The 21,904-nt window shown below is 40.0% G+C and overlaps 1 protein-coding gene across 2 annotated transcripts in view; it reads right to left on the bottom strand.

Moving 5' to 3' along the window:
- Nucleotides 1–205: 205 nt before the first annotated feature.
- Nucleotides 206–21,904, bottom strand: part of LOC101161414 (TSC22 domain family protein 3) — a 33,663-nt gene continuing 11,964 nt past the window's right edge. The window contains exons 1-3 of one of the 2 annotated variants that reach the window (XM_020706520.2): nucleotides 2,569–2,896; nucleotides 2,130–2,181; nucleotides 206–1,744 (exon numbers count right to left, since the gene is read on the bottom strand). In XM_020706520.2, coding sequence (XP_020562179.1) covers nucleotides 1,487–1,744; nucleotides 2,130–2,181; nucleotides 2,569–2,693 — 435 coding nt within the window. In that variant the 5' untranslated portion in view covers nucleotides 2,694–2,896 and the 3' untranslated portion in view covers nucleotides 206–1,486. Of the gene's footprint in view, nucleotides 1,745–2,129; nucleotides 2,182–2,568; nucleotides 2,897–21,904 lie in introns of those variants that run through there. The other variant, XM_004073175.4, reaches the window with a different exon arrangement.

Below are 21,904 nucleotides of genomic sequence, written 5' to 3'. Positions count from 1 at the left end.
AAATTCTTGAATTTTCTCAGAGTCCAACCTTACAGCAAAATGTGCAATAATGTGAGATTTAAGAATCTCAAAAATTTCAATACTAAAAAGAATCATTTAACCACATAAGATTGTTTTATCCGATCATAACTAGTAAAGTCACCTCCAACTTTTAAAAATTTGTATGAAATAACTTATTGAGCAAATAAATGATAGACAACCAGCATTCATTATGTAAACATAAGGTTTATTGCTAATGTGCAGTTGTATCCAAACACTTTACAGAAGTGAACAACTGTTTTCAGGATACTTAAAAAGCAACATTACCTTTACAAAAACAGACACTGAAGCACAAGCTCAAAGCAAGACTTCCCTGGGCAATTTTTTTTTTTCTCTCTTTTTGAAGAACATGGTTCAGGTATGTTCAGCTTCTGTGGCCGTATAAAAATAAAAAAAAGTGAAGCAAAGTCTTTGGTAGCTTGAGAAAGAAAGAAAAAAGGCCCAAACATCAGTTTCTTACAAGCACTGTTGTCGTGCTTTTGTTTTCAAGTTGGCATCTGAGCAAACAAAAAAACTACCAGACCTAAAGGATGCTGCTTAAAGAATCAGGAGTGCATGTGCTTGCACACCGTCTTCGCTGCGTTTACCTCTGGACATTTCTGACGAATATACACAACTACTGTCCTGTGCATCAGGCAAGTAACTTGGCCCAACTTGTTAGAATAAAAACAGATTTGTGTTCAGAACCATAATCAAACACACACAAAAAGACAGAAGACATTGCAGTATTCATTTTCCCCAAATGCAGCAAGCCCCCACTGCAGACAGAACCAGATTACAGGTGATGTGAATCATTGCAGTATCCTGCAGAAGGTTAACGGCTCTATACTACGTCATGAACCTCCACCTCTGACTGTAGCTTATCCTGTTAATTATGGTTATGTTTAATGTACATGGACACAGTAGGGATACACTTTAGGTGCAGGATAACTCCTGGTTTGGAGGCTGAAATGTGTGCCTGGAAGTCCTTGAAACTTTCAGAGTTGGAGCAGCTTCTGAGGGGGTCTTCCTCCTGTCACAAAAAAGTCCCCACGATTGCAGAGTTGACCCCTGGAGGGCCAGTCCGGTCAGCGGCCTGCCTCCGAAGAGAGAGGGGTATTTCTACAAAAGGGTCTTACCCCCACATACTCATCGTCTGAAAGGACGTGCTCGTCTGTGTCTAGCCCTCTCTACTCTTAACACTTGCATCTACTAAGAGACTATGACAAAGAGCTGGACGGTATCAGAGGATGGGCCTGACATGGCACCGGTCAGAGCATCTCAAGTTCTGGTTTGTGCTCAGCGTCAACAGTTCGTTTGAGTCCCAACGATTGCGCGCGGCCGTGGTTCTCCACCTTCGCTCCGATCGAAGGTTTTCTCTGCGGCGTTGATTTCATTTACGTTCAAATGGAGGTCCATTGCTTAAGAGAGAGTTGCCGTGGCTCTGCCCGCCCCAAGACAGAGCCACTTATACAGCAGAGCCGGTGCTGCGGTTGCAGCCCTGCTGCTCCGAAGACCCCTGCGAGCTGTGATTGTCCAGGGGCGAGAGCGCGTCTGTCGGGATGCGAGACTGGAACTTCTCCAGCTGCTCGGGGCTGGCCAAGTTCTTGAGCAGGTAGTTCTCCCTCTCAAGTTGGTTGTTCTTCTCTGCCAGTTCCTTGATCTGCTCCTTGAGGATCTCCACCTCCTCTCTGACAGCATACATCAGGTGGTTCTTGACCAGATCCTGGAAAACAAAAAAACAGAAAAGATATAGGTTAGCTTAAAACTAAACATGACGCAGTCAGTCACCATACTTTCTTGGACGTGTATTTTGGTGCAACATACATGTGTGCAACTTTGGGTATGATCATTTGCATTTACATCCCTCGCACTCGTTTTTTTTTTTTTTCTAATGGAATGTGACAAAAACATGCAGTGACGTGTCCTGATTTCTCATAGTAGAGATTTCAGCACTAGTGCTGATCCACAGATGGCTTCTCAAGCAGTAAAGAATCAGTGTAATTACTAAAAAACCCCACTGTCACATGCCTCTGCAGCGTGGAAGTCCCAGATAAAGGTTGTTGTGAAGTGTAGCTTTAGTGTGAGTGAACTGGGCTATCTCTGCTTACCATGGCCTGCTCGATCTTGTTGTCAATAGCCACCACGCTAGCACCAGAGGCACTGCAAGAAAAGAAAGAAAAAGAGAGAGACGTTTCATTGACAGCCCATAAGCATAACAGACATTTTCTATAGTTTAGAAAGTACTAGAGTCTTGAACAGTTTTTAAACTGACCACCACCTAAAAAGCAAACATGAGAGCTGAAGGTTTGATATTTCACGATTTCGAAACTTCCAGAACAGCCAGACCGCCGCGAAAGACGCATTTGAGACCACAAACAAAAACAAAAGAAAAGGCAGAGCGCGTACGTGTGGCGTTTGAGGACAAGTAAACAGTCTGTAAAGACCAGCTGCCGTTTGACCGAGCTAGCCAAACGCCATGCAAATACAACTGCGTATCAACCAAAAAGAAAAAAAGAAAAAATGCGTAAAAATAAACCGTCAAGTTACCTGTTGTCAAGTTTGACCGATACGACGTCTCCTCCGAGCAGGGAGGAGAAGAAAGAGATGGAGAAGTTGTGTAGCTGGTAGACGGCTACCTCCATTGGCGTTTTAGCGAACATCTCCGTGCTCATGTTGAGTACCAGACTCGTTTGGATAATACTTCTCGCCACGTTTGCGATTGGTCGGTTACCGTAAGATAAATCCGGGGTTTTAAAAGTTGCTTCCCGCTTCGATGCACCGACTAGCCCGAGGATGAGCAAAGTGCTGTGTCGATATTTGTCAGCTTCGCTCTTTTAACAAGCGACTGTCTGTTACTATTTCTGCCTCCGCCTTGTATATGTAAGGCTGGGACTCTGACGTCATATGACGCGAACATAAATTAGTCAAATTGGGCGGGCACGGGGAGGGGATGTTCGTGGTGCGTTCGGGTGTTATCAGGCCAAAAAAAAAAACTATTCATGATTCAGTGGAATTCAAATCAATTCCCACCTCCCCCGATCTTAGTTTGTACACAGTGTACGTAAACAACAGAGGACGTTTTGTTACGTTTTATCAGACAATAGACTAATTCACAATAATTTACACCAAATTTTCCTTCGTATGCTGCAATATCCCTATAAAGACACAAGTTGCTTAAAACGAGTTATAAAGGTTAAACTTTAACAGGCTTTCAACTATACTGGAGTAATAGTAAAACTGTCAAAATGTTTCAAAACAGATGTATACTTAAATGACGTAGACTTTTTTGAATCAATATAGTGAATTAGTAATGTAATGTAAAAACAACAGGTAACTTGTTTTACAATAAGGCTTATTTGACATGTTTCCATATAGAAAAATAGTATATAACGAAGTAAATATAAATGACTTAATTATTCATTTCCAGTCTTTATCTTAAATTGAATAAATTGGTAAATATTTAAAAAAAAAGTTCCTGTTTGACAATCGCTCTGGATAACGATTTTAGCGTGAGCGTTTGAACGCAGCGGCGCATATGCCCTGTTTCTGAACCTCTGGTCTTCTGCAGCTCGTCTCTGATGCGTTTAACCCACAGACCGAAATCCGTTATAATTGCAACGAGCTGCAGATAACAAGATGAACTTTTCCAGCCGCGCTAGCGTGCGTAAACAAGGCGCCTTTGTCGTAAACAAACCCTGACTCGATCAAGCAATACGTCGCACACATCACGAGACTTTGTCAAAGCAGAATATAACGTGAACTCTTTTTGAAGCGATAATTTAATATTTGAATTAAATAAACAATACGTGCTTGTGAACATCTTATCATGTTATTGACTTGCAGGGCGAATGAGAGTCCTTGGGAACTTGGTCTGCTCTCAAATCTGGAGAACATTATGTCCTTGTCACTTCTTGAAGTTATTGTTTATCTCCTCATCTGTTATGGTATAAAAATTCCGTGCACCATCCGCCCCATGGGCACGTTCCCAATGTATAGAAGTACTTTTCCATAAGTTGCGGGTAAATTTCCCTTTATCTTGTTTCTGAACTCTAGTGGCCTCCAGTGGTGAAAAAGTATACTGCAACGCACAAGTCATGATGTTCCTGCCATTCCCTTATTGGTTCTGTTGGATTTCCCACAAAACCGTTTTCCTCCAAATTCGTCTAAAAAAAGAGATGTTTAATGAGCATGCCCTGCATTTCAGTATTTTTCTGTTTATCCATGCAGTCCCCTGTCATGACCTAAAGAAAAACATAAACCCATATGTGTGCAGAGTAATCTTCCCCCTAATATATACCCTAAGAATCAGTATCCACTTATAAGGTTGCCTGTCCAGAAAAAAGTCTGCTCCCTATGACCCTTTTGGATGCCATGTATTATTTTGATCTACATTTGACACAGCAGTACAGAATCATCTTAAGGAGTCTTGTAATAAACTTGTTTTCTACAGCATTTTCCAGTGCATGTCCAAAGATTTGCACAAATGGGTTTTGTTTTTCTCTTTTTCCAAAAAGAGTTGTTGGAGAGTCCTAGTTCACCTCATATCCAATTTTTAGGGGTGTAACGATTCATTTTAACAACAATTTGATTCCTAATTAGTGGTTGACGACAGGATACCTAGCCGAAATTGGTTCATTTTGAACGGTCCCATTCCCTGACCTAAAATCTTAGTCGTTTTTACTTTATAGTAAAATAAACCTACCATGCCTCAATCTTAAAGGTATTTTTCAATATTAAAATAATTGATTTAATTCCTTTTAAAAATGTTTTATAAAGGTTTAGGTTGATTCCATAAACAACTTGCCTCAGACCGATCAGTCTGGTTTGATCGTAGGAATAGAAATCAATTCTTTCTTTGTTGTTGTCTACATTTAGAGAGCCCAGACTGATTTTGGTTTGCGATATGAGGTTATTGCATGGTTCTCTTAAAACTTTACTGGCTTTAAAATTTGACTTACATGCTAATCGATTTTGATCTGGGAATCCCTACTGTAGATATGTCTGTGAAAAATGCTGTTTTATTTTTAAATGTTTTGTCCTGATGTATAAGAACGCAACTGGACTAAGCAGGGCTATTAAGAACCAGGTTTCACCTCACAGGTTTTGTTAGGGATGCCTTCAAATTTATAGTTGAGTGATGTTTTATCAGAAAGATGCATTGAAGCACCTCGCTGAGATACTGTCATTTTGAATGAAAAACAACACAGACAGCTTTTTGCTAAGCTTAAATGCACAGATAGAACCTTTAGAGTGCAGAGTGTTGGTGATGATTGCAATAACTATATCATTGAAACATGAAAATCAATAAAACATCTCTGCTCCCTGTTAGAATCATAGAATCAGCAGAGTGACAGCTGCTATTTTGTTTAGCAGCTAATCCATCCACCCAGTTTGCGCCTTATACTACCCTGCAAATCTGCACAGTCATGTTGCAACTGTACAATTTTCATGCTGAAAAAAGACAAGACCAAAAAGGAGACAAAAACACAACTGAAAAACAAAACGCAAACTGTAAAAAAAAGCTTTAATTTCCAATTTTTTCCAACCTTACAACATGCTTCTCATCTGCTTCTGAGATGTTCGCTTAAGCCTTAATCCTCACTGATAAATCCTGTTGTTTCTCTTTCGGCTTTTTCCCATCAGGGGTCGCCACAGCGAACAAGTCGCATGGTAAACTTGGCAATGTTTTACGCCGGATGCCCTTCCTGACGCAACCGGGCTTGGGACCGGCACAGAGGTAGAGAAGGGAACAGGGAGCGGCCCGGAGTTGAACCCTGGTTTCACGGACGGAAGGCGCCGCAAACCAGCACGAGCTAAACCGGCTCCTCCTCACTGATAAATCCTAACGTGTTAAAAAAACAGAGTCGTTCGATTTCAAGGCTGTGTCCAAACAGTTTGTGTTCCACTCATACTGACGCCTTCTGAGAAAGTGAACTGACTGGTTTGGCTACACTTCTTATCAGATGTCCCCTGAAATGGGTCAAACATATTATATAATGATGCTGATCTGCACTAATGACAGAGGAAAAATGAGACCAAGATGTCCTACAAACCATCCATCTGATGTTTTGGGCGAAACTCAAACTTTAGAGCCGCTGCCTGAACCAACAGGAGATAAAACACCACAGAAGTAATCAGACAGCAGACTCAGGGTTATGGAAACATGTGTTGATTCTTTCCATGTAATCTGAGTTAGGAATGCGTGGCACGCAAAATAGACTGATGTGATACCTGTTCTGCCAAAGGTGGCAGCCAGAGGCACTCTCTGTCTGTGTGGTCAGAGACTGGCTGCAATGACCACATATCTTAATTGCGTGTGTTAGGACACCCAGTTCCTGCTTCCTGAGCAAAAAAGTGAAAGTAGGTATAGAATTCCCGTGATACGTTTGAATGAATTCAACTCTGTGCTTTGTGGATATGTTTTTTCTTGAGGGGTGCAAAGGAGTGAACTTGCAGTCCATACAAAAAAAAGGCACTCATCTGGGAATGTAGTGTATTTCTGAAAACGGACACTCAAAGTTTCTAAATATCAGCTGATTGGAACATCTAGATCAGGGGTCCCTAAATCCAGGCCTCAAGGGCCGGTGTCCTGCTGGTTTTCCAGAAACCTTGCCTTTTTTGCTGTTGATTATCTGGATCATGTGTGTTTAGCCATTAAGGGGCTTCAATGGCTGGTTGGTTGGAAAACATGTAGGACACCGGCTCTCGAGGCCTGCATTTGGGGACCCTTGATCTAGATGTATCCTTGAGTGTCAGTTTAAGCTTCGACTTTCTCAGAGGTCTGAACAGAAGGTAATGCCTGAGTCACAACTCCCCTTGCGTGTGGGTATGGGCTGTCTCCGGGCAAAAAATGTAGGGGAAAAACCGGTGTGCCACAGGAAATAGCAAAGTTGTAGATCGCTCATTGAACCAGTGAGGCAGGGGTGTCCAAAAATCCAGGCCTCCAGGCCTTTCCAGAAACCGTGCATTATCTGCTGCTGATTACCTGAATCAGAGGTGTAAGGAGCTTCAAGAGCAGGTTGGTTGGAAAACATGTAGGACACCTGCCCTCGAGGCCTGGAAATAGACACCCCTGTTCGAACACATTTTCAAGCAAATCTTCAAGCACATTTTCTTCTATGGGCATGCAGCAGGCGACATGTCATGAGGAACAATTTAACAACCAGAAGGGTGAAATAGGTGAGACGCAAGCATGTCGTATAGATTTTTCATCTTGCACAAGGAGCCTGTTAGTGCTGTTCAAGTGAAAGATGCATGTACCTTGTGTGTCCTTTGCACGCAACCTGGCTGTTAGAAATAAAGAAATTAGACTATCAGATGGCATCACGTGTACATCATAAGTAAGTGCAAGGCAGTCTTACAAATACTTTACGACACACTGACGTCCTTTAAGTTGACTGCACGAGCCTCAAGGGTACTGCAAGACACACCTGTGCTCACCATAACCCTTGTGCCATCCTATGGGGTCAAGGTGACCCAATCCTTACATTGGGATGTCATCCCTACCATGACAAAGGTGGATAAAAGTGAAGAGGATTTTATGTAATCCATGCACACCAGTGAAGATCACATGTCATTGAAGAAAAAAGGTTCAGCGGACTGTCTAGCGGGTCTAGATGACCCAACTCCGAATGTTAAAGTGCCTAGGATAGCACAAGGGTTAAGATACACCCGCTCATGTCTACGACCTTCTCTGTGCCCCGACAGCCCAAAACTGTGCAACACCCCTACAGGTTATGTGACTATTACATAAATGATCTGCTAAACTACATCAGACAAGTGGAACGGATTGATTACAAAGTTGCACCTATTTTCTTTTCATCTATCTCATTCTGATTTGACAACACTACGGTATTCAGTCGCTTACACACCACCAGTCTTTCCCATCCTACCTGTCTTGAGTTGCCTCCGGGGTGCAAATCTGTCACCGACATGTCTCCACCTCACAAAAGACCCCGTCACACACAAGTCGAATTCCCTCTGGCAGTGCCACTTACCGCCTATCCGGCCTCTTGAAGAGACTCGGTGAGTAAGGGGGTGAGTAGTTCATAGCTCTTTCGGGAAAGCTGAAGTGCTGGTGGTGGTAACAGAATCTATGGGACGGTTCGGGCAGACGAAGGGTGCATGCCATCATAGGTGAGGGTGGCCGATACCCCGAAGGGGCACGTTCAGAAGGGCACCTGTGAGACTGTCCCATGTTGCCATCCAAGTAAAATGTCCAAGAAGCAGCTCCCCTTAGACTGCCCGCTGACAGACAAGTGCAGCTGTTTCTTTGTTCTCAGCAACAGTGTTGTCAGGGCACAAAGAGACAGTTTAGCACAGGCTGTATCCCGGCATCCATAGCAGTTGGTGCCATGCTCTGACTGACACTCCAATGATGTGATCCCGTCAGCAAATGTGACAGCAAAGTTCTAAAGATTTGTTTGAATCAGAAAATAAATCTTAAAGTCTAGAAATTCAAAAATATTTTTAACATTTATTGTAGGATTTTTTTTTCGCTCTCTTATTTCATTAAAGGAAATTCGCCATATTAAATTTGAGCAAATTAATATTATTCCGAGGAGGCAGTTTTTTAAAGTATGTAGAGAAATTAGGGTATTTGTTCCAACTTTTGGTTGCTCTTGGTGTTTAAAATTTAAAAAAGGGACACATTGAAATAGATTGAAATAGAGGATTTATTTAGTTTCTATGTGATGGAGAAATTACCGTGTTTTTATTTTTTTGTTTTTGTTTTTTATATAAGGGTCATTCCATGAATAACACATTTATCAAACCGTTACATCTAAGTATCTGAGAAACTCTGGTCATTAAAAAGGCAAGTGCCTTACATAATAGTTTACATATTTGTAGGCACTGGTGCTGTAAGATCATGGCTGCACGTATAAACAAGTTCAAACAGATGTCTTATTGCTAGTATTTCTTATGTAACATGTCTTGTTATGTTGAAAAGCTCCATATTACTTTGAAGCTCATTTTCTATTTCACTGTAGCAATGATCATTTGTCATCTGGGTTTTAATTCTTTGATTAACTAAACCTGCTGTTCACTGTCTAACATCATAAAAAAAAAAAAACTGTCTCCTCATGACAGTCTAAGTCAAGGTCTTTCCAATCCTTTCTTAATCCTGTCTATTTTGAGATGAGGTTTGTGACATTTGACATCTCAATTGCGACGTGTAGACATTTTGGTTTGAAGACTGTCAGGCAAAACCGGTTTTGTTTTGTTTCTGTGTGTGGATCTTTACACGGCTTGATGTGAGAGGCAGGAGAGTTTTCAATTATCAAATGAAGGTTACGAACCAGTACTAATTTTACCTGGATAAAAGTAGAAAAACATGCGGGTTCAAAAGGGAACATGCAGGTTTAAGTCAACACACCCCTAGTAAGGGTTTGAACCAAGAACCATGTTGTTGTGATATGGTTGTCTAAAGCTACATTTACATCGCCCTCAGCATTAGGCATTCAAGCAACCACTTTAAATATAAAGTCTACATAAACGGACGTAAATATCCGCTTCGGGCTTCCACGTTCAAAACTCTTGGGTTCAAACGTCACGGTGCAAGTTTCTACAACCGTTTCTGGGCTCTAAGTAAAAAATGTGCTACCGTTGAATGCAAATTGAAAATTAAACTAAGTTAAACTTTGACCAATCTGGGACTCAGATTTGATAGCGACTTATATATGGATAGCATCCCTTTAATTCACCCAAGTGCCAACCGTTTGAAAATTGATCATGAGGGAGAAATTAATTATTGCGGTTTGTGTCTGGTTAAAACTCTATGACACCAAGTCTTTCATATATCAGAATACCGCTGTGAAAGAAAAAGCCTGGAGCAAAATACACGAGATGCTCTTCAACGTTTTGCACCAAGCGTTTTCCAACTGTAGGTAGCAGACATGCTTTAGTAAACAGTAGAAAAAGAATAGGAAAAAACCCCTCTCTGCTTGTCTATCATCAGGAACTGTACCTTAGAGATGTATTATACATTCTGTTAGACTTTGTGTACATTTTTTTGTAGTAAATAGATATATTTTGAGAAATTGTTAGCCAATGATCTTGCAGAGAGGAGCAGAAATTTTCCTGGAATAAAGTTTTATTCACAGTAAGGCAGAGATAGAAAAATTAACCCCAGCTAACCTGTTATGCAACAGCTACAGGGAACAAAATGCCAACTCTGATCAGGGTGCACTTAAATACAGGAAGGTTTTCATTATATTTCCAATGCTAGAAACATGGAATCTTGTTTTCCAGAGTCATTTTTGCACAAGGCAGCTATTAGAGAATCTGCAGCTGTTTGTGTATGTGTCTAAGGGCATGTGTGTAAAAATTGCCAATTGCATGATTAGCTGAAAATCTCTTTGGCCATTGAACAGCTGCTTGGACAGTATCCTAACTTTATTTTATCATCACTAAAAAGACAAAGCTGGAAGAGCGCCCATGCGTAGATTGGGGTTGTCAGAAAGCACGAGGGCCCAATTTAGTGCCCTGCTTACCAGCAACCACTATCGTTAATACAAAATGACATATATCTCAATTACGCTAACTTTCAAAGGAGCTGAAGGCACAACAAGCAGCAGTTTGGCAAATGGTGCCGTTCACAGTAGATTGCAGTTAACAAGCTCTGGGACTTTCCAGCATCTGGCACAGCAGAAGTCAGACATCTTTAGGCCATGATCTAAAGATTTACCTGCCGTTCTAACTAGCAGATTGCACGGGTTAAATTTACTGTGAAAAGAGGGAAGTGGAGCTAAGGCCCAGATGAAAGTGTTAGGGGAGCAAAGCCTTGTCAAACAACATCCGAAACATCCATTCCCCCCAAAATAAGAAACATGCTTTGGGCTGTAGGGCAGAGGATTTTACTACTCAGTCTGGGAGCTCTGAGACTTAGGACAGTTTGACTTTGCTTGAATGAGTCTTAAACGTCAAAACATGAGGTTCATTTGACTACAGTGTGTTAAATAGCTGTGACTTTTGCTGCTATTAGCCTTTCAGTTCATTGATCTATCAGTCCAACATAGATTTTAACAAACAAAGCTGCTAGAATATCTCTTTTTTTTCTCTTACTTTTTTTAAGTTTTGCTTGAAGCTAGGGACACACAGGGTATGTAATGCTGAGATGCAGGTTCTTAAAAGCATGTTTAGCTCATCTTTTACTTTTTCTATTGTTTACTAGTGCATGTCCAGTCCGCCACCTACAGTTGGAAAAGGCTTGGTGTGGTAGAAAACATCTGGTCTCATATAATTCCAGAAAAAAAAAAGAAATATGAATTTCTCCTCTATGAACAATCTTTTTAATGGACACATTAAAGTGGACACTTTTCATACATCTTTACTAAATCGGAGTTCCTGATTGGTAAAAGTTTGCCCTGGTTTGATTTGCAAGGCATTCCATGCTTTTTGCACACAGAGCCCGAAAATGGTCTTAAAAATATGAGTTGCTACACATGAAAGCAAGAATTTTGAAATTAGAAGCTCGAAATGATGCATTTACTGTACGCGCGTTCACATGGACTTTTCATTCATGTGGGGAAACAGAAAAATCTATTTCTACCTGTGAATTCATATTTTGTAGATAAAGCATTTAAACCAAAAGGTGAAATATGGGAACCAGCTATACGTTGCAGTGACTTTTGAGTTGGAAACATGTCAGAGGATAGCTTTCCCTTCATTTTTTTTAAACTTGTTTCTTTCACCTGCTGAACATGAGAGTGCATCACGTAAACCAGTGGGCGGGAAAATTAGCAGAAGTTGCTGGGACATTTCTGAAAGACACGGCAGGTAGCACAGGTTTAGAAAGCAAAGACATCACTTGCCATACGTTTTTTCTAAGAGTAAAAGTATTCATGGTACATATTAAAATATAACTTTGATCATTTGATTTTTTTCTCAAAACAGCAGAGTGAATGTTTTTGTCAGATTTTCTTAAAACACCCTCCTGCATAGCATTCTCTTAAGTGATTTCTCCATCTTTTTTATCTTCCCACATCTTCTAGCCACGTATCTGCTGACCGAGATCACAGCTGTGTGACCTCAGACACCAACAACTGGAACAACACTGGTGAGGAACTGGGCCCTGGATGAGCCGCTCCCCCTGGCGTGTGTTTGTGAGCTCGTTTGTGTTCCTGTTTGCCTGTGTGTGCGCCGATGCATGCAGCCAGGGCGCACACTCGCATGCGCACACGACCTGCCCGTGCTGTCCTTGCTTTGTCAGCGCAATCTGGATTTAGCTGGATGACAGGCATCCTGCTGACTCTCACTGTCAGTGTCATCCAAACACCAAGTCGTTCCCACAGACTCCAGCCGACTCCTCCACTGAGAATTAAAGCTAATCCTTTGTCACCTGCGAGATGACGGTGGTGCACTGACTAGGTTCCCAGGATAATTAGAGATAAGTCACTGACGGTCATTCAAGTGAGGAGTATATTATTAACGCACTTTTTCATTACCATGCCACATTCAATCAAATGCGCATTAAATGTTTAATTGTTTTTACCTAAAGTATACTCAATTTTAGGAAAACGTTTTCATCATTTGTTCCAATGTTTTATGTCTAACTTTAGGCTTAATATATTATTTTTAAATTAAGTGACTATCAACAAATCCCTCAATGCAAAAACATATAAATATTAAAACAACAATCAAAAAAGCAAGACAAATAATAAAAAAATTTTTTTAAAAAAGCACTACATTTTAGGTTTTAGAACTCAAAAAAAAATTTCAGAAACCAAAAAAAATGTTTCAGAAAACAAAAGTAATGTCCAGAAATCAAATTGAAATGTTAAAAACGAGGGACAGTAGGAAAGTAGATAACGTAGGTATGAGATTTCGCTGACTGGATGATGATGTTTGATTTTTTTTGTCGTTTACAGTAAGTCTCTTTAATGTCCGAATGGTAATAAGCGTTTTATGATTAGAATGGAGCATATTTAGCCAAATAACTTCTATTTGAAATGATGGACAAGGGAAAAATGTTTTTCTTGAAATCAAAATGAAATGTTAAAAATTAAACTTTTGAAGAATTGTTAATTTTTTCTAATTTTTTTGGGGGGTTGTGTTTTGGTTTCTGGAATTTTGTTTTGAGTTCTAAACTGAAATATTGTCTTTTATTATTTCTTTTGCTTTTTTCATTTTAAATTTCTAAACTGTAGTGTTGTTTTTAATTACTTCTTTTGCTTTTTTAACTGTTGTTATGATTTGCACTTCAGAGTCCCAGAACCAGAGACTTTAAAAAGCAAACAGTAACCTGCAAAAACTCAATTAACATTTAATGCTACGCCTGTGCTCTTCAATTTCTTTTTCATTATGTTTCATGTGCAACAGACTAAAGCAAAAATGTGTATTGATGATCTATTTGGTAGGAACAACTATGATACTTCACAACATTCGATATTGGAAGAGGCCCACTCCACCCTCCCCAACATCCCTATGACATGATGTCTGTTTTTTACCATTGGAAAAGAGCAAATTCTCATTAAAAGGCTCAAAAAAAAAAAAAAACACACCTACAACTAAACTTTTATTTGTTTTATTTGATTATTTGGTTATTTGTTTTATATTTATTAATATTTAATGTTATTACATGTGGTCATTATTCCTGTTACGCATATAAGCATGACCTTATCTTAAAGGGCTGGGAGGAGTGTACACATGCTGATGTATGAAAGAAATAAAATGGAGGAACCTCGTGGAAAATCGAAAGCCAAATGTCTTAGCAATCTATTGGTTCCACATGAAAAGAGGGCTTCATCTCAACTGTAAGCCCTCTAAACTTCATGCAAATTTGTCCACGAATGTTAAAAATCTGTTTTTACTTTGCCTTTACAAATAAACTTTATTCAAGCCAAAATGTATGACTTTCCCTTTTCAAGGACTGTAGGAGTTAGATCTTTTCAACTCCTGAGCATATTAAACTGCAGGGGGGACGAGTCTGTGCGGTCCCACGAGGTACGGTGGGGATAACATGCAAACAAAGAGCAGGGTAACACCCTGGGAGAACGTGGTGTGCTCAATGTTTCTTCAGCCTGCATTCATTGTGAGAAACTCCTGCAGAGGACAGCCTCACACTGATAGGGACAGATGTGCAGGCCCCATCTTTAAAGAAACACGCCACAATTACATTAAGAAAAACAAGAAAATCATTGCTCTAAATTGAAAAACTTGATTCATCTTAGTTTGCAGCAAAGAAAACTTTTTCCAGTATTGTGTTTTAAGAAAAATACACCAAATACTGGTCTCCTTGCTACAAAGTATCTGCATAGTACACCACTCAATCAATGTGTTCAAAAATGCAGCCAAACAATCTCAAGAGAACAAGAACTTGCTCAAAGTCAAATCAATAAAGAGTCAGCTGAACGTTAATACCCACAGCTACAGTGAATGATGAGTCATGTACTTTTCTCTGGGAGACATTTAGAAACTCTCTGTTTCTACAAACAGAATTGGAAGGCCCACTCTGATCATCTATTGATCTATTTTAAAAGTGTACCCAGTGGTCTTTTAATAAGGAGTTTTAGGCAACATCCAAAAACCTGTGTCGTTTCTGCAGAGCACCAGTAGTTCATTAGAAATTTACCTCTGAGTTGTGGGCAGAACTGTTGGCACGGAGTAAGCCCACCCCCACTTTCCATCATCCATCTGTTTACACTCTCTCCGGCTAGCTTACAGCCCCTCAAAACCCTAACCCAACATTACTGGTGCGACAAAATCTGATGCATCAGAATGGAGTGAAGCAGGGAGGTTCTGGTCTGCCAATTGTAGCTTCGATGTCACCCCTCTAAGTTTTTCAAACAGCATGTTTGTGTCTGCTCCTGATTGGCAATGATTTGAATTAAGAAATACTCAGAAATACAATTTTAATCTTTTATTTTTTTAAATATACATCCATCATCATGAGAAAAATGCTACAAAAACATTAAAAATACCATAAAAAACAAAATTTTCATCAAAGTTGGTCTTTAATACTACAGTCGTAAAACCATCAGAATTTCACAAAAGTCCCCAATATTTGGAGTGTGTTTGAATCCATTTAGGTTAGTCTTAAAAATACAAAGAGGGAAAATTAGGACATTGACCGTGGCAAAAGATAAGCAATGTATTTTCCCAAGAATCTGTTATACAATAAGCTGTAAGACAGCCATAAAAAGTCATTAATACCAGTATACCTGTCACTTTGTGAACAGGTTGTGACTATTAATGCCTCCTTTCAGTGTAGAAGCTTAAGTGAGCTTGGTGAAAGTTTCTAAAGGTTTAGATTGCTGTAAACACTGCAAACAAAGAACTGGCTCCATTACCTGATTTTTAGGTAGTGTCACACAAGTGTGTCTATTACTGTGCAACAGTTTAATAAAAAGGTTGTTTGGCTACTGACAGAAATCCCTGCCTACCAAATCATAAAATCCCTAATGATTGCTGTTGTCCATGTCTACACCAACAACAGATTTTCCATCTCTTCTTTTGGTCTTTCATTTAATCAAGAAAGTACCCGCATTTGTCTCCAACTTAGCCCTAGATGGACTCAAATGCAGGATTTTCTACTTTTCTACTTTAACAGATAAAACAGAAAGTGTTTTTGCTCTTGAATCAAAACTTGCAATTGCTCATTGCTAAAGAACAAATTGTCTCAAGATATAATTATACAATTTCCAAATGGATAGACGCCGTCCTTGCAGTCGTCTTTGTAGCTTAAGGTAAACAATGCGGACTAAATTGGCCCGCTTCCACTGTGTACACAGAGAGTGCAAAGTTCACTCATGAAAGCAAGGGAACACTCTAGTATCTGTTCTGCACGCACACCTTGTACAGGTACAGTGCATGCTCACACTTCAGTGCAAGTGAAGGTGTGCATTCAGCCATGGAAGCCAGAGATTCCTGCCACTGTCAGCACGCAAGAACATGAAGCATGAAGGGAGACTCAAAGTGAAACGCGAGCTGCGCAAAGAGAATCGTATATGGTTGCGTATTGCGAGGCGCTAATTGTTTGCTGACGAAGCACTCACACAACTTTCACAGCAAAAGTTTTCATTTTGTCATTTTTATGCATGGTTATCAAAAAGCCATAGTCTACTGTCAATCCAACCATGTAAACCTTCAAAAAAATATAAATTTTATGCTTTTGTACAAAGAATATACTCCTAATTCACATTAGAAATTCTGAAAATGAACATGATGCAAAGAAATGGAATATGTTTTTCTATGATTTTATTAAATCTCTCAAACAGGTATTACAAAGGAAGAATCCATCCCTGAGAACAATAGCAATGAAGGCTATAGCTGACGTAAAATATTATCAGATTTGGCCTTAAAGCAAGAAAATGTGCGTAAGAAGCCTTTGTTATGTTTGGAAGATGTGCAGATTTGCCCTTGTGAGAAGCTGTTAAACGGCAGTGATCTGCCGCTTTATCTTGATGTTAGAATCAAACTCAAGCGAATGGTCCATAAATTCCCTCCGGCAAGGCTGCGGTTCACCTCTAGGCCACGCGGCAAAGTTAAGTCGAAAAGGAACCCCTTAAAGTCTGAGGGAACCTGAAATTTCGCTGATAAAAGATGCAGAAGACTCGATGATACAAGGTCAATGAGGTCAAACGCTGAGGCACAGCACTCTCTGACAAGAATGTTATTGACTTAAATTCTGCATTGACACGAGAGCCGCTGCTGGATAGACACGCCAGCTTAAGCTTTGTAGCTGCAGGCGTGTGGCTCACAATTGACAGATTTGTATCAGCATGTACATCAAGACAGCTCAAGTAACAACTTAATTGACCTTTTTTTTTTTAATCAAATGGACCTTTTGTCTGCATTTCTATGCAAAATGCAACAAAAAAAAGAGTAAATAACGTGTTTAAATGCTTTTATCCCATGTGACCCAGTGTAATATTTTTCGATTGTTGGTTTTGCTTCGTCATTACAGTAACTCCACTCTTGTATTGTAAGTGAAACAATGCTGAGGTGAAATATTTTGGGGAACTCAATCAAGATTTGAGGAAATGAAACAAAATCACATATTTCATGGCCTTGTCTGACAAAGCGGTGGCCTTTGCACCAACACGCTCACATGCACGCAAACACCCATGTGTCACTGTTAATAGCTGAGGTGTGCTTTCTTAGTAATGACTGCAATTACAGCACAGTCTGACCACAAATGAAGAACAACAATGCCTGCAAGACACCCTCAGGTTCTCCCAAAGCAAACGTTTGCTCAAAGCAGTGTTAAAAAGAGCATCTTTGAACTCGTTCTATAAGAACGTTATATAACTGTATCTGTCTGGCCTGTTGCTGATCGGCTGAGATGTACAACTTTGGTATTGTCTGCCACCTTGTGCACCTCGTCTGTCCTGCAGGCTGTTGTCCGCCTCCTTATTGTCTGCACTGCTCCCCTCCTCCGTGAAAAGCTATCATTATTCCTGTCTTTCTGCACCGTCTCGCTGCAGCACATTCCCTCTGACTGGCACGCTTCAACAAGGCCCAACCCTAACCTTGCCGGTGTGTAATTATCCCGTCTCTGACCTGTCTCATCCCCGCCGTCTGGCACACATTCACCTGTTTTTGACTTAAGGTATTGCTAGTTAAGCTCCAAGAGAACAATAAAGAGAGATATTTATGCAGCTCTTAAAAAAATAATAAACATGAGGCAGGGGTTATGGTGAAGCAACACCAGCCTTGTGCAAAGTGACCTTAGATATTAGTGTTTGCTTAGCGAGTGTACCTTGCCTGTTCCCAAATAAAGGTGAACAAAGTGATGCTGTCTGGTCATGCCCCAACATCCTGCTGTTTTCAACATAAAAAAAGCATTTCAGATTAGAAAGCACATCGTTTCATCAATAAAAGCACGCCGTGACATGCAGGTTCCCCTCACTTTTAAGCAGTTTGCAGGAATAACAAACAATAAGCCATCAACAAACGCTTAGCATTTACAGCCCGAGTGTGGGAATAAGTATATTTCATATATGCGTTCTTCAAGCACACCCATGGATTGCAGGAAAGTGCTGCAAGATAGGCACATTTCCTCACGACGACCGCATCTTGAACTCACATTTCCTGTACTTTCTCATGAGAACACTGTGTTGCAATTTCGCCATATAATTAATTAAATGTTTATTTCTTAACAAGTGTTTTGATTTCTGCAACCAAACTCTTCTCTGTTTGTATTTGGGAGCATTTCAGCCTTTTTTGGACAGCCGGGCCCTTTGTATGACAGTCTGGCCAAAGCACAAGCAAACACCAAAACAGGAAAATACAAAAATGAGGAAGAGAGAAGGAAAGAAGAAAGAGGGAGGGAGGAGAGGCTTTTCACAGCTGTTGTTAGGCAGTGTTTCCTCTGATAGGCCTTTGGCTGTACTCCCAGTTCTTTAGGTAAACTATCAAAAAGCATGGTTACCTTGAGGAATGAAGCGGGGGGGGGGGGGGGGTGTTTACAAAAGAGGCTGTCAGATAAGACCTAAATACAGAGAGAAAAAATGCTTTTTATGCAAAGTTGACAGACTGAGCAAATAAAAGGGGAGCTGCTCTCCTGCTCCACTTTGAAAACAGATACTCCTGTTTGTGTCAAATCTTGTTTTTTGCTGTTTTTTTTTTTAAATTTAATCTCCTTTTGCATATAGTTTTGAATGGCATCTCCATTAGACAGTTTGTTTAATCATTAAATGGTGCAAAATGATATTAGATTATTTGCAGCATTTGTTCCCATCAGGATTTATAGGGAAGAATCTGCAGGTGCATTAGTCAAATCTTAAGCTATGTTCACACCGCCCTCATGAACACATCTTCAAGTGACCAATTCTAATGAAAGAATGGTAATGAAAAATAAATGCGTGTATGTGCGGCAAAAACTCTCACCTTCACGCACCACTAAGTTTTTGGACTCAATGTACAATACACACAGGCATTGAACAATCGTTAAATGTTAAACCAGTTGACTTTGACCAATCAGAGATTCAGATTTTGTAGTGATGTAAGGTTGGTGTTTTATTTTTTTAATCATGACAGTGCAAACTGTTTGAAAATTGATCATGGACGACAAATGAATAATTACAGTTTGTGCCGTACTGCTACACAACGAAATTCACCAAGTCTTCCATATGTTGGAACAGAGCTGAGAAAAAACAAAGCGGCTGGGTAGCTCGGTTGGTAAGGAAACCAGGGTTCGATTCCCGGAGGGGAATGAGCAATGGTACTGGGGGCAATTACCATATCAATGGCGAGCAGTTAACATCACCCAGTGAGGTTCCTTAGGCAAGACCCTTAACGCTACTGCCTCCCGAGCGCGGTTTCGGCTGCAGCTCACCGCTCCCCAAGGGGATGGGTCAAATGCGGAGAAAAAATTTCCCTTCGTGGGATAAAATACAGTGTATATTAAAAAGATTCACAAAATCTGCACCACTTCGACATTTTACACCATACCTCTTCCAACTGTGAATACATGTAGCAACAGTCCAGTGTGAACAGTGTATGCTAAAAGGCCGTTCAACAATGCGTGTTCTTGAACACGGTGTGTACGTAGCATTATATTAAATGGACTCAAAGAGACAATGGGAGTAATTGAAATCCTCTGCTCCTCACTGTTCGTCCAGTCTGACGCCTTAGATGTTTCAGTAAAATGCAAATACAAGCAGAGATGCCAGCTTGTTCTTAAAACGAAAAGCTCCAGGAGAAGTGCTTAGGGAGGCTCTTTTTAGTGAGATGGCCTAGATAATTTCACTGCCTAGTATTGCAAAGGAAAAAAAAAACTCACCAAGGACAAAGTACTGCCTTGTATAAATCTGATATCTCCTTTCAAAGCCCCCATTTGAATATGAATGGGAGGAAGTATCTTTCTTGCCTTACATTATTTTCTTTTTTTCTTTTTTTTTTACAGATATCCTGTAGTGCCGGTCATCCAAAAATAAATAGAAGTGTGAGACTTTTTGTCTTTTGTTTCTCTGAATTTCCCCTGTGATATAAGCCACAAAGATTTAAGTAGTGGGCCTGTAAACAGAGCGGCAACAAGAAAAACAAACCAAGTAAGTCCAACTCAAAAAGAGGATAAAAAAAATGGACCACATATCCTTTATTCAGGCTGCTGTCTCCTCTCACTGATCCTAGATAATGCCTGAAAGGATCGGCTGTGTTTTGCCAACACTGTCACACTGCTGTCTGTCTGTTTGTTATGTAACCTCTAGTGAGAACAAAGAGCAATTGGCCATTAAAGCACACCTACACCTTTCATGGCTGTGGTGTCAGCAGAATCACTTTCAATGGAAATGTTCCTCTTCCTGTTTTGACAATTGACTTTGATATTAGAACCAACTCTCTTTTTTTTTCGAAAAAATTGTTTTTTTGTCTTGGAAATGCAAAAACACAAACACTTGGATCCTTGTTGTGCTGAATTGTGATGTAACACTCCTCAACAGTTCTTGTGTGTTCAAGATTTATCGAGACCTTAAATCAAAGCTGCGTGACACAGTGAAGGTTTCAGGCAAGAAAAAGAGAGCCGTTTTCCTAATGCCCCGAGTTAAATACACACTTCCTGTATTAGCAACGGAAATGGCAAACTGATCTTTCATCCAGAAAGGATGGCTTTCTCGGCTGCTAAAAGAAGAACTACAGTATTTCTGTCTGAACCGAAGAAGAATGGGATTCAGTGGAGATCATTGAGGTTTAAACACAAACTAAGATCGAAAAAATAGAACAAAGAAAGTTTAAATCACACACCTGACAGAATTAAATAAACCAGGTATTTATTCATTTATTTTTTTTCTCACACATCTGTAAACCACTGTAAATCCCCCAAAAAGTCAGAGTTTTAGAATGAATTTGTTTTTAAAACCGTTTGATGAAATCCACCAAAATAAATTGCAATATGAATTTTTTAAATATGATGTAGATATTATAAATCATGGTCTGTTGGGGGATTTAGTACATATTTGCTCACAACAATTGTAGTTTATGATGCTAAACTATTCAGGTGAATGTACTGGTAAGTGTTGACAGTGTCACCCATTGTCTCAAATTTGGTCCACGCATTTATATCAGGGTGCAACTTTATTATAAATAATAATTATGAACAAATTTCTTTCAGTACAGCAAATAGTCATTAAAATAGGAATAGCAATAAATAAGTTATTCTCACGATAAAGTTTTGAAAATTACCAAACTTTTCCAGCGAAATAGTGTTTTTTAAGATTTCACAGAAGCAGCAATTATGAGCAGGAAAAGCCGTTCTACTGCCCCGAGTGGAATGTTGATGCACTACAGGGAAGAAAGCATGGACTAAGTTCCATTCAATTGTTTTTCGAGGAAAGCTTTGGTCATGCTAATGCGAAAGGGGATATATTTGAGGGTGCATTCACATCAGGACGTGTTGATCCAGGTGAGAGTGTTTGGTTGGAGCGTGTTTGGGCGGGTTTGAACATTAATCTGAACTCGGGTGTGGACCAAAGAGGCAAACACGGATTCATGATAACTTTAAGATTAAAGTATGAAATTATTCAGCATTCCATGCTGAGTCCGACAAAGTCCATCCTGTGTCAAAGTGCCCTTGCTGTGTTCTCCCAGGTCTAGTCAGAGTCATTGCTCTTATAGACTCTTAACTTCATCTTTAATAATAACCCAAATATATTTTTTACTTGTCGTAATTTCTTTCTCAGTTGACATAACTCGTTTCTTGGGAAGGGTTTTGTAATTTTGGGTATCCTCCCTCCACCTTAAGGTTGCCTATAAGGGTACACGGGCTGCAGAGGTCCTTTTAGCTCTGCGTTCCCAGGAATACTGGTATCCTGTCAACATTTGAAAAGTAAGAGAGTTCTGCAACAGCCTTTGCAAGCGGCTTGCAAAAGAGCAGAGATTTTAAAAAGCTTGTGGATGACAGACTGGCATGCAATGAAAAAAATCAGGCGAAGCAAATGTGTGA

The sequence above is a fragment of the Oryzias latipes genome, chromosome 10 (assembly GCF_002234675.1).
Source record: "Oryzias latipes chromosome 10, ASM223467v1".
Lineage (NCBI taxonomy): Eukaryota > Metazoa > Chordata > Actinopteri > Beloniformes > Adrianichthyidae > Oryzias > Oryzias latipes.
Note: the sequence above shows the minus strand (reverse complement) of the source record. Positions and strands in the feature narration are given on the sequence as shown.